This window comes from Nyctereutes procyonoides, unplaced genomic scaffold (assembly GCF_905146905.1).
Source record: "Nyctereutes procyonoides isolate TBG_1078 unplaced genomic scaffold, NYPRO_anot_genome, whole genome shotgun sequence".
NCBI lineage: Eukaryota > Metazoa > Chordata > Mammalia > Carnivora > Canidae > Nyctereutes > Nyctereutes procyonoides.
In genome coordinates this window covers 47733929-47746120 of record NW_026575131.1, presented here as the reverse complement: position 1 = coordinate 47746120, position 12192 = coordinate 47733929, and the positions used below count along the sequence as shown (strand labels likewise).

General features: G+C 41.1%; 1 protein-coding gene and 1 pseudogene across 1 annotated transcript; one reads left to right on the top strand and one right to left on the bottom strand.

The window, feature by feature from the left end:
- Positions 1-221: 221 nt before the first annotated feature.
- LOC129522088 (heat shock cognate 71 kDa protein-like) lies at positions 222-2231 on the bottom strand (annotated as a pseudogene).
- A 1583-nt stretch (positions 2232-3814) lies between these two features.
- Positions 3815-4648, top strand: LOC129522187 (olfactory receptor-like protein OLF4). The gene is made up of 2 exons (XM_055344328.1): positions 3815-4162; positions 4448-4648. Exons 1-2 carry the CDS (start codon positions 3815-3817, stop codon positions 4646-4648), a joined length of 549 nt encoding a protein of 182 aa, XP_055200303.1.
- Positions 4649-12192: the final 7544 nt, after the last annotated feature.

The window sequence follows — 12192 nt, the reverse complement described above, 5'->3', positions numbered from 1 at the left end:
TATTTCATTTTGTGAATTGTGCTTTTGCTTGTTTTTTTTGCCAATTTTAAATACAGTTTTATTTAAGACATTGCATTTTCCACTTAATAATACAGTGCTTAGAAAGTGCAATGTTTAATTTCCTTTCCCTGTGCACATATTCCATATTCAAGTATCAAGAATGCCCAGTATATTTACTATAGAAGCTTGACTTGAAAACTGCCATGGAATTTGCTACAAATTTGGGTCCTTCAAATGTGTGGAACAAAGCTAGACCTGTCATCAGGTTGGCTTAATCAACCTCTTCAATGGTAGGCCCAGAGGAGGCACCACCAGAGGGAGGAGCTCCACCACCAGGAAAGCCTCCAGGCATTCCTCCTGGCATGCCTCCTGCACTCTGGTATAGCTTCATAATGATGGGATTGCAGACTTTCTCCAGCTTTTTCTGCTGATGTTCAAATTCTTCCTTCTCTGCAGTCTGTCTGGTTCTTATTGAGCCAGTTGATGATTTCATTGCACTTGTCAAGAAATCTTCTGTTTGTCTTCATCATTGATTTTGCCCTGAAGTTTTTCATCTTCAACAGTTGCTTTCATGTTGAACACGTAAGACTCAGGTGAATTCTTGGAAGACATCTTGTCTCTCTGCTTCTCATCTTCCGCTTTGTACTTCTCAGCTTCCTGGACCATTCGCTCAATGTCCTCCTTGCTCAAGCGGCCCTTGTCATTAGTGATGGTAATCTTGTTCTCTTTTCCTATGCTCTTATCCACCACAGACACATTGAGGATACCACTAGCATCAATGTCAAAAGTGACTTCAATCTGAGGAACACCACGAGGAACAAGAGGTATGTCTGTGAGTTCAAACTTGCCAAGTAGGTTGTTATCCTTGGTCATAGCATGCTCACCTTCATAGACCTGAATAAGCACACCAGGCTGGTTGTCAGAGTAGGTAGTAAAGGTTTGTGTCTGTTTGGTAGGAATGGTAGTATTGCGCTTGATGAGCACAGTCATGACTCCTCCAGCAGTTTCAATACCAAGAGAAAGTGGGGTGACATCCAATAGCAGCAAATCTTGAACATTTTCAGATTTGTCACCAGAAAGAATGGCTGCCTGGACAGCTGCACCATAAGCAATGGCCTCATCAAGGTTGATGCTCTTATTCAGTTCCTTTCCATTTAAGAAATCTTGCAGAAGTTTCTGAATCTTGGGAATACAGGTAGAACCACCCACCAGGACAATGTCATGGATCTGAGACTTGTCCAGCTTGGCATCCCAAAGAGCTTTCTCTACAGGGTCCAGGGTGCCACAGAACAGGTCAGCATTTAATTCTTCAAACCGGGCACGAGTAATAGAGGAATATAAGTCAATTCCTTCATACAGAGAATCAATCTCAATACTGGCCAGGGTGTTGGAAGAAAGTGTATACTTAGCCTGTTCACCTGCAGTATGGAGACGGTGGACTGCCCTCTTGTTTTCACTGATGTCCTTCTTGTGTTTGCACTTGAATTCTGCAATAAAATGGTTGGCCATTCGTTTGTCAAAGTCTTCTCCACCTAAGTGGGTATCTCCAGCTGTGGACTTGACCTCAAAGATCCCATCTTCAATAGTAAGGATCGACACATCAATAGTGCCACCTCCTAAATCAAAGATCAACACGTTATTTTCAACCTTCTTGTCTAAACCATAAGCAATAGCAGCAGCAGTTGGCTGGTTGATGATTCGAAGTACATGAAGACCGGCAATTGTTCCAGCATCTTTGGTAGCCTGATACTGAGAGTCATTGAAGTATGCAGGTACCATGACAACTGCATTGGTAACAGTCTTCCCAAGGTAGGCCTCTGCAGTTTCCTTCATCTTTGTCAGGGCCATAGAGGACACCTCCTCTGGATAGAAACTTTTTGTCTCCCCCTTGTATTCTACTTGGACCTTAGGCCTGCCAGCATCATTCACCACCATGAAGGGCCAATGCTTCATATCAGTTTGGATGACAGCATCATCAAATCTATGTCCAATCAGCCACTTGGCATCGAAAATCGTGTTGGTGGGGTTCATCGCAACTTGATTCTTCACAGCATCACTGATCAATCGTTCGGTGTCCGTGAAGGTGACATAACCTGGGGTGGCTCGATTTCCCTGATCATTGGCAATTGTTTCCACTTTCCCATGCTGGAAGACACCCACGCAGGAGTAGGTGGTGCCAAGATCGATCCCGACTGCAGGTCCCTTAGACATAGTTGCTTCTGTGTGGGCCGGGCTCGGCTCTCAGAGACAACAGCCATCTGCAGATCCGGCGCCACGTTCAATCCCTTTTGCTTGTTATTATGGGGGGGGGGTGTTCAACGGGTCAGATGTCTTGATAACATAACGTCATCCCTACATTTTCTTTTGGATACATTGCTTTTTGCTGCTTTATTATTCTGGGTATGAAGGAATATAACTGGGATTCGAGTGCTGCCAGAACCAAGGACGTTTGCTCCTCTTCCCCATCTCTAGGAAGCACCTGAGCTTATTAGCTCTTTCTCCCCATGTTCCTTCCTCAATGTTTTTGGAACTTATTTTTTTATGTTTCTTTAAATACTGGACACAAAATGATCACATTAAAATGGAGACCCATGGTGACATGCTCATAGGATAAGTAACTCCTGGAATTTGGATGCATTTTTATATTTTTAGAGAAAGGACAATCTATGTGGACAGCTGGCCTTGTATCATTGCTTGCCTAATTATTATGATTGGAGGTGAGAATAGCCTGGTGGTGATTTTTAAAACAATAAATGAATAAATGAAAAACAGACTGGTGAAGGGGAGTGGGAGATATGGTTTCCAGGTAAGAAATGAATGGGAATAAAAGATAGCCTAGGGAATATAGTCAGTGATACTGTTATAGTGTTGGGTGGTGACAGATGGCAGCTCCAAATGTGGTGAGAGCAGTGTAATGTGTAAACTTGCTGAATCACTGTGTTGTGCACCCAAAACTAATGTAACATGGTGTGTCAACCACACTCATCTTTTAGAAATCAATTTTAAAGACTCAAGTCATTTTTCAGAGTTTTTGCATGGTTGTTCTCTCTGATAGGCAAACATTTCCCCAGGTAACCTTATGTCTCCTGCTGTCTCCTCCTGAAGTCTCTGTGTAAATGTGTGCTGGTCTACCTGAGCAAACAGCAAAAAATAGCACCTCCATGCACTCTTTACTTTTTCCCAGCTTTTTCTTCATAGCATCTGTTACCTTCTGTATTCTATTTGATCTTATATTTGTTTATCCTCTCCTTCACTGAACTGATTTGCATTAAAAGTATAAAACACGTGAGTACTTGGGGAAAAGGCCAAGTTTGGGATGCACATTCCTTTTCAGATCTCCTATGGGGGATCTTGACAGGAGACAAGTTCCATACAAAACCTATGGATATTGACTTTTTGATGCAAAATAAAAATGTGGGAAATATCAGAAAGGGAGACAGAACATGAAAGACTCCTAACTCTGAGAAATGAAGTAGGGGTGGTAGAAGGGGAGGTGGGCAGGGGGTGGGGGTGACTGGGTGACGGGCACTGAGGTGGGCACTGATGGGATGAGCACTGGGTGTTATTCTATATGTTGGCAAATTGAACACAAATAAAAAATAAATTTATTAAAAAACTAATAGAATATAAAAATTGTAGAATTTCAATGATATTTGTAATGTTCATTATTGAGAATATTAGTCATATTTTTTCCCCTGGTAGTCACCTCCACCACATGGAACAAGGAAATGATACACAAATTTCAGCATTTCTTCTTCTGGGATTATCAGAGGAACCAGAACTGCAGCCCTTCCTATTTGGGCTTTTCCTCTCCATGTACCTCATCACTGTGTTTGGAAACCTGTTCATCATCCTGGCTGTCAGTTCTGACTCCCACCTCCACACCCCCATGTACTTCTTCCTGGCCAACCTGTCCTTTGTAGACATCTGTTTCACCTCCACCACTGTCCCCAAGATGCTTCAGAACATCCAGACTCAGAGCAAAGTCATCACCTATGAAGGTTGCATCACTCAGATATACTTTTTCCTACTCTTGGCTGGATTGGACAACTTTCTCCTGGCTGTGATGGCTTATGACAGGTTTCTGGCCATCTGTCACCCCCTGCACTACACAGTCATCATGAAACCCCAGCTATGTGTACTATTGGTTTTGGTGGCATGGATGATGAGTGCCTTGAATTCCTTATTACAAAGCCTAATGGTGTTGTGGCTGTCCTTCTGTAGAGAGGTGAAAGTCTCCCACTTTTTCTGTGAAATCAATCAGGTGGTCCAACTTGCTTGTTCTGACAACTTTCTTAATGACAAGGTGATGCATTTTGCAGCTGGATTGTTGGGTGGTTCTTCCTTAGCTGGGATCCTTTACTCTTACTCTAAGATAGTCTCTTCGATACATAGAATCTCATCTGCTCAGGGAAAGTATAAAGCATTTTCCACTTGTGCATCTCACCTCTCTGTTGTCTCCTTATTTTATTGTACAATCCTGGGAGTGTACCTTAGCTCTGCTGCTCCCCAGAGCTCCCACTCAAGTGCAGTGGCCTCGGTGATGTACACAGTGGTCACACCTATGCTAAACCCCTTCATCTACAGCCTGAGGAACAGAGACATAAAGAGGGCTCTGAAAAGAATCATTGGGGCTCCAGTGATATAAGGGCCCATCATCCTGGGGCTGAAGAAGTGCTCATGATTGCAGGGCTCACAGCCTCCAAGCCAGGAATTGCCATTCTTTGATCAGGCTGTAAAAGTAGAACCTTCTCCTTCTATTTATTTCCTGAAATTTCTATGTGCTTGAATTCAATTTCTCCACACATATAAGGAACTCACTTTGTCTGTTTTCCTCTTTGTCTGTATCTTACATGGGACAAATAGGATTTGGAAAGCCAATTTTATTTCAAATGATTTATAGCATGTGATGTAAATTTTCCCTATATTTCCCAAAAGAATAATAATTAGTTGTATAGTTTATATGGAAGAAACTACATTGACCACCAAGCCCTTCACATTACTTTATTGTAGAGGAGAATACAAAACCCCAATTTTCATCTTGAGTTTGCCAATCTTTTTCCATCACTACCTTCATTCCTCTTCTTGATAATGTGGACTCTAACTTTATTCCCTTTAAGTCTCAAGCTCCTGATAGGGATGCTCAGGCTAGGAGAGTCCAGGCACTCACCTGCATCCATGTACTTATGGACATTCCCATAGAAACTTCCTTGACCAGATCTTCTGCTGTGGCTGCAGCTGTACTGGCCCTTGGGTTCCTACTGTAATTTCAAGATATTCCTCAACAGCATGCATCAGAGAACTCTAACAAAACAAGATTTAGTATTTAGTATTTAGTCATAAGACCTTTCTGCCTCTGGTCCTGTAGGGCAGAGGCAGAAAGGTATAGGGGGATAGGGAAGGCAGAATTTCAGAGAGAAAGTGATAAAGGTCAGAACTGGGCCCTGCCTTTCTTGGGATCTATGGGAAGGTGGCTAGTGATTTGCAGAACCACTCTTTATTTATGATTTTTAAACATAATAGTGAAATTATGGCACAGAAAGGGAAAGCAAGGTCACTCATGTCAGTTTGGAGGTTACCCAGGACTTTCTGAAGAGGTACTTCACAGCTGGGGGCAGCCTGAGTGCTTATCTGATAATAGTGTCATATACCTGACAATATGTGTATTAACATGGTTTTCCTTGAATTGGATGCCTCAGAAATCAAAAGCTTAGTGTCAGGCACTTACTCTACCAACATGCTACCATGTCTTATAACTAGTCTTGTTTTATTTTATTATTCACCTAGATGTCCAGAATGTATATCTTAGCCACTTGCAAAACCTGTTAGCAAATATATACCTCCCAGTGGAGTCTACATGGAAAGATAAATTTGAATAAATAGAGTGACCTCATATGTTGTCAGTTACAGAGATGACCATAAATATGAGGATGCATTGTATGGTTAATGCCCAGTAGTGGAATTACTGGATCATATGGTAGTTTATTTTCAATTTCTTGAGGAACCTCTATACTGTTTTCCACAGTGGCTGCTCCAGTTTGCATTCCCACCAATAGTGTGCAAGAGTTTCTCTTACTCCACATCCCCAGCAACGCTTACTGTTCTTGGGGTTTTTGACTTTAGCCATTCTGACAAGTGTGAGGTGATCTGTGGTTTTGAATTAATTTCCCTGATGATGACTGCTGTTGAGCATCTTTTCATGTGTCTCTTGGCCATTTATACATTGGAGAAAAAAATACCATATGATTTCACTCATATGTAGAATTTAAGAAACAAAACAAACAAATAAAGCAAAAAAGAGACAAATGAAAGAACAGACTCTTCAATATGGAGAACAGAGAGGTGGTTGCCAGAGGAAGGTGGTTGGGGGGAATGGATGAAATAGGTGACGGGGATTAAGAGTGCACTTAAAGTATTAAACACTGAGTAATGTAGAAAATTGCTGAATCACTATATTGCACACCTGAAACTTATAAAACTGTATGATAATTATACTGGAATTAATTCAATATGCCAGCCATTGTGTATAGACAAGTGTAAATTTTCCAGATGATACACTTTGTCTGAGAGAATATCTTCTTTTTCTCATCAGACAGATAGAATAAAGTGACTTATCATATTCAACCAAGGGTTGGCATTAAGTTTAAATTTTGGTAAAACTACTAAATTACCTCCAGATTACCCCTGTCCCTAAGCCATAGTGCTTTTAAATTTTATGTGGGAGCCTGGCAGATATGCAGCTCTGCTTTTCAGATGTTTCCAACTTAATTCTGTAGCTTCATTTCCTAAGGAGCTTCAATATTTGTCAACGGTTTTAAGAGAAATATCAGCCATATCTTTGAGATCCCATGAGTTTCCAATATTATCATGCTAGCCCTGCACAAAGTCTCTTCTGGTTTTTATATTCCATGGCAAAGACTTCTGCTATGTACTAGGCCTGTGAGCTATTAGCTTTCAGCAGTACTGGTAATTAGTAAGTTTCCATAGGTCAATAATGATTGTTTGCCTTCGACTTAATTCACCATTCCCTTTAGGACAGTGTTTCTCAAACTGTGGTTTACCAGACCAGCAGCAGCACCATCACCTGGGAACTTGGTAGGAATGCAAATCCTAAGGTGACATCTCATACCTACCAAATCAGAAACTCTGGACTTAGTTTCAAAAATCTGTATTTTAAAAAGTCCTCCGAGAAAAAAATGAGTGGGAAATATCAGAGAGGGAGACAGAACATGAGAGACTCGTAACTCTGGGAAATGAACAAGGGGTGGTAGAAAGGGAGATAGGTCGGGGTGACTGGGTGACGGGGACTGAGGGGGGCACTTGATGGGATGAGCACTGGGTGTTATGCTATATGTTGGCAAATTGAACTCCAATAAAAAATAATAAAAAAATAAAAAGTCCTCCAGATGACTCTGATATACTTCAGAATTTTCCAAAATTTCTGCTTCAGTAGGTTTGAGTGGGGCCCCAGAACTCAAATTTTAAGCAAGTATTCAGATGATGGTGATACTGCTGGTCTGTAACCAAGCTTTGAAAACCATTGCAATAGAATTTCATGGCGTGTCTGATTTATTTTCAGATTCCCTCCCCAAGCTGGTCTTTGTTAGTTAGATGGAATGAGATTTTATTCTGTCTTTCAGAGCACTTTTTTTTTGTATAAATTTATTTTTACGGTATCCCTGGGTGGCTCAGCATTTTGGCGCCTGCCTTTGGCCCAGGGCACGGTCCTTGAGTCCCAGGATCGAGTTCCATGTTGGGCTCCTGGCATGGAGCCTGCTTATCCCTCTGCCTGTGTCTCTGCCTCTCTCTCTCTCTATGTCTATCATAAATAAATAAATAAAATATTTTTAAAAATAAATTTATTTTTATTGGTGTTCAATTTTCCAACATATAGAATAACACCCAGTTCTGATCCCATCAAGTGCCCCTCTCAGTGCCCATCACCCATTCACCCCCATCCCCCGCCCTCCTCCCCTTCCACCACCCTCAGTTCATTTCCCAGAGTTAGGAGTCTTTATGTTCTGTCTCCCTTTCTGATATTTCCCACACATTTCTTCTCCCTTCCCTTATATTCCCTTTCACTATTATTCATATTCCACAAATGAATGAGAACATACACTGTTTGTCTTTCTCCGATTGACTTACTTCACTCAGCATAATACCCTCCAGTTCCATCCACGTTGAAGCAAATGGTGGGTATTTGTCGTTTCTAATGGCTGAGTAATATTCCATTGTATACATAGACCACATCTTCTTTATCCATTCATCTTTCGATGGACACCGAGGCTCCTTCCACAGTTTGGCTACTGTGGACATTGCTGCTAGAAACATTGGGGTGCAGGTGTCCTGGCGTTTCACTGCATCTGAATCTTTGGGGTAAATCCCCAACAGTGCAATTGCTGGGTCGTAGGGCAGGTCTATTTTTAACTCCCTGAGGAACCTCCACACAGTTTTCCAGAGTGGCTGCACCAGTTCACATTCCCACCAACAGTGTAAGAGGGTTCCCTTTTCTCCGCATCCTCTCCAACATTTGTGGTTTCCTGCCTTGTTAATTTCACCCATTCTCACTGGTGTGAGGTGGTATCTCACTGTGGTTTTGATTTGTATTTCCATGATGGCAAGTGTTGCAGAGCATTTTCTCATGTGCCTGTTGGCCATCTCTATATCTCCCTCTGTGAGATTTCTGTTCATATCTTTTGCCCATTTCATGATTGGATTGTTTGTTTCTTTGCTGTTGAGTTTAATAAGTTCTTTATAGATCTTGGAAACTAGCCCTTTATCTGATATGTCATTTGCAAATATCTTCTCCCATTCTGTAGGTTGTCTTTGAGTTTTGTTGACTGTATCCTTTGCTGAGCAAAAGCTTCTTATCTTGATGAAGTCCCAATAGTTCATTTTTGCTTTTGTTTCTTTTGCCTTCGTGGATGTATCTTGCAAGAAGTTACTGTGGCCGAGTTCAAAAAGGGTGTTGCCTGTGTTCTCCTCTAGGATTTTGATGGAATCTTGTCTCACATTTAGATCTTTCATCCAGTTTGAGTTTATCTTTGTGTATGGTGCAAGAGAGTGGTCTAGTTTCATTCTTCTGCATGTGGATGCCCAATTTTCCCAGCACCATTTATTGAAGAGACTGTCTTTCTTCCAGTGGATAGTCTTTCCTCCTTTATCAAATATTAGTTGACCATAAAGTTCAGGGTCCACTTCTGGGTTCTCTATTTTGTTCCATTGATCTATGTGTCTGTTTTTGTGCCAGTACCACACTGTCTTGATGACCACAGCTTTGTAGTACAACCAGATATGGTTTCCTTTTTTAAAATTCCCCTGGCTATTCGGGGTGTTTTCTGATGCCACACAAATCTTAAAATAATTTGTTCTAACTCTCTGAAGAAAGTCCATGGTATTTTGATAGGGATTGCATTAAACGTGTACATTGCCCTGGGTAACATTGACATTTTCACAATATTAATTCTGCCAATCCATGAGCATGGAATATTTTTCCATCTCTTTGTGTCTTCCTCAATTTCTTTCAGAAGTGTTCTCTAGTTTTTTTTTATGATAGTCACAGAGAGAGAGAGAGAGGCAGAGACACAGGCAGAGGGGGAAGCAGACTCCATGCACCGGGAGCCCGACGTGGGATTCGATCCCGGGCCTCCAGGATCGCGCCCTGGGCCAAAGGCAGGCGCCAAACCGCTGCGCCACCTAGGGATCCCTGTTCTCTAGTTTTTAGGGTATAGATCCTTTACCTCTTTGGTTAGGTTTATTCCTAGGTATCTTATGCTTTTGGGTGCAATTGTAAATGGGATTGACTCCTTAATTTCTCTTTCTTCAGTCTCATTGTTAGTGTATAGAAATACCACTGATTTCTGGGCATTGATTTTGTATCCTGCCACGCTACCAAATTGCTGTATGAGTTCTAGCAATCTTGGGGTGGAGGCTTTTGGGTTTTCTATGTAGAGTATCATGTCATCGGCGAAGAGGGAGAGTTTGACTTCTTCTTTGCCAATTTGAATGCCTTTAATGTCTTTTTGTTGTCTGATTGCTGAGGCTAGGACTTCCAATACTATGTTGAATAGCAGTGGTGAGAGTGGACATCCCTGTCTGGTTCCTGATCTTAGGGGAAAGGCTCCCAGTGCTTCCCCATTGAGAATGATATTTGCTGTGGGCTTTTTGTAGATGGCTTTTAAGATGTCAAGGAAAGTTCCCTCTATCCCTACACTCTGAAGAGTTTTGATCAGGAACGGATGCTGTATGTTGTCAAATGCTTTCTCTGCATCTAATGAGAGGATCATATGGTTCTTGGTTTTTCTCTTGCTGATATGATGAATCACATTGATTGTTTTACGAGTGTTGAACCAGCCTTGTGTCCCGGGGATAAATCCTACTTGGTCATGGTGAATAATTTTCTTAATGTGTTGTTGGATCCAATTGGCTAGTATCTTGTTGAGAATTTTTGCATCCATGTTCATCAGGGATATTGGTCTGTAATTCTCCTTTTTGGTGGGGTCTTTGTCTGGTTTTGGAATTAAGGTGATGCTGGCCTCATAGAATGAATTTGGATGTAGTCCATCTCTTTCTATCTTTCCAAACAGCTTTAGTAGAATAGGTAAGATTTCTTCTTTAAACGTTTGATAGAATTCCCCTGGGAAGCCATCTGGCCCTGGACTCTTGTGTCTTGGCAGGTTTTTGATGACTGCTTCAATTTCCTCCCTGGTTATTGGCCTGTTCAGGTTTTCTATTTCTTCCTGTTCCAGTTTTGTCAGTTTGTGGCTTTCCAGGAATGCGTCCATTTCTTCTAGATTGCCTAATTTATTGGCATATAGCTGTTCATAATGTGTTTTTAAAATTGTTTGCATTTCCTTGGTGTTGGTAGTGATCTCTCCTTTCTCATTCATGATTTTATTAATTTGAGTCTTCTCTCTCTTCTTTTTAATAAGGTTGGCTAATAGTTTATCTATCTTATTAATTCTTTCAAAGAACCAACTCCTGGTTCTGTTGATCTCTTCCACAGTTCTTCTGGTCTCAATTTCGTTCAGTTCTGCTCAAATCTTTATTAACTCTCTTCTTCTGCTGGGTGTAGGATTGATTTGCTGTTTTTTCTCTAGCTCCTTTATGTGTAAGGTTAGCTTTTGTATTTGAGTTCTTTCCAGTTTTTGAATGGTTGCTTGTATTGCGATGTATTTCCCCCTCAGGACTGCTTTTGCTGCATCCCAAAGATTTTGAACGGTTGTATCTTCATTCTCATTAGTTTCCTTGAATCTTTTTAATTCTTCCTTAATTTCCTGGTTGACCCTTTTATCTTTTAGCAGGATGGTCCTTACCCTCCACGTGTTTGAGGTCCTTCCAAACTTCTTCTTTTGATTGAGTTCTAATTTCAAGGCGTTATGGTCTGAGAATATGCAGGGGACGGTCCCAATCTTTTGGTATCGGTTCAGACCCGATTTGTGACCCAGTATGTGGTCTGGAGAAAGTTCCATGTGCACTTGAGAAGAATGTGTATTCAGTTGAGTTTGAATGTAAAGTTCTGTTGATATCTGTGAAATCCATCTGGTCCAGTGTATCATTTAAAGCTCTTGTTTCTTTGGAGATGTTGTGCTTAGAAGACCTATCAAGGGTAGAAAGAGCTAGATTGAAGTCACCAAGTATAAGTGTATTATTATCTAAGTATTTCTTCACTTTGGTTAACAATTCGTTTAAGTATTTGGCAGCTCCCACATTCGGGGCATATATATTGAGGATTGTTAAGTCCTCTTGTTGGATAGATCCTTTAAGTATGATATAGTGTCCCTCTTCGTCTCTCACTACAGTCTTCGGGGTAAATTTTAGTTTATCTGATATAAGGATGGCTATCCTGGCTACCCTGCTTTCTTTTGAGAACCATTTGAATGGTAAATGGTTCTCCAACCTTTTATTTTCAGGTTGTAGGTGTCCTTCTGTCTAAAATGAGTCTCTTGTAGACAGCAAATAGATGGGTCCTGCTTTTTTATCCAGTCTGAAACCTTGCGCCTTTTGATGGGGTCATTAAGCCCGTTCACGTTCAGAGTTACTATTGAGAGATTGAGTTTAGTGTCATCATGATATCTATTTAGTCCTTGTTTTTGTGGATTGTTCCACTGAACTTCTTCTTAAAGGGGAATTTTAAGAGTCCCCCTTAAAATTTCTTGCAGAGCTGGTTTGGAGGTCACATATTCTTTCAGT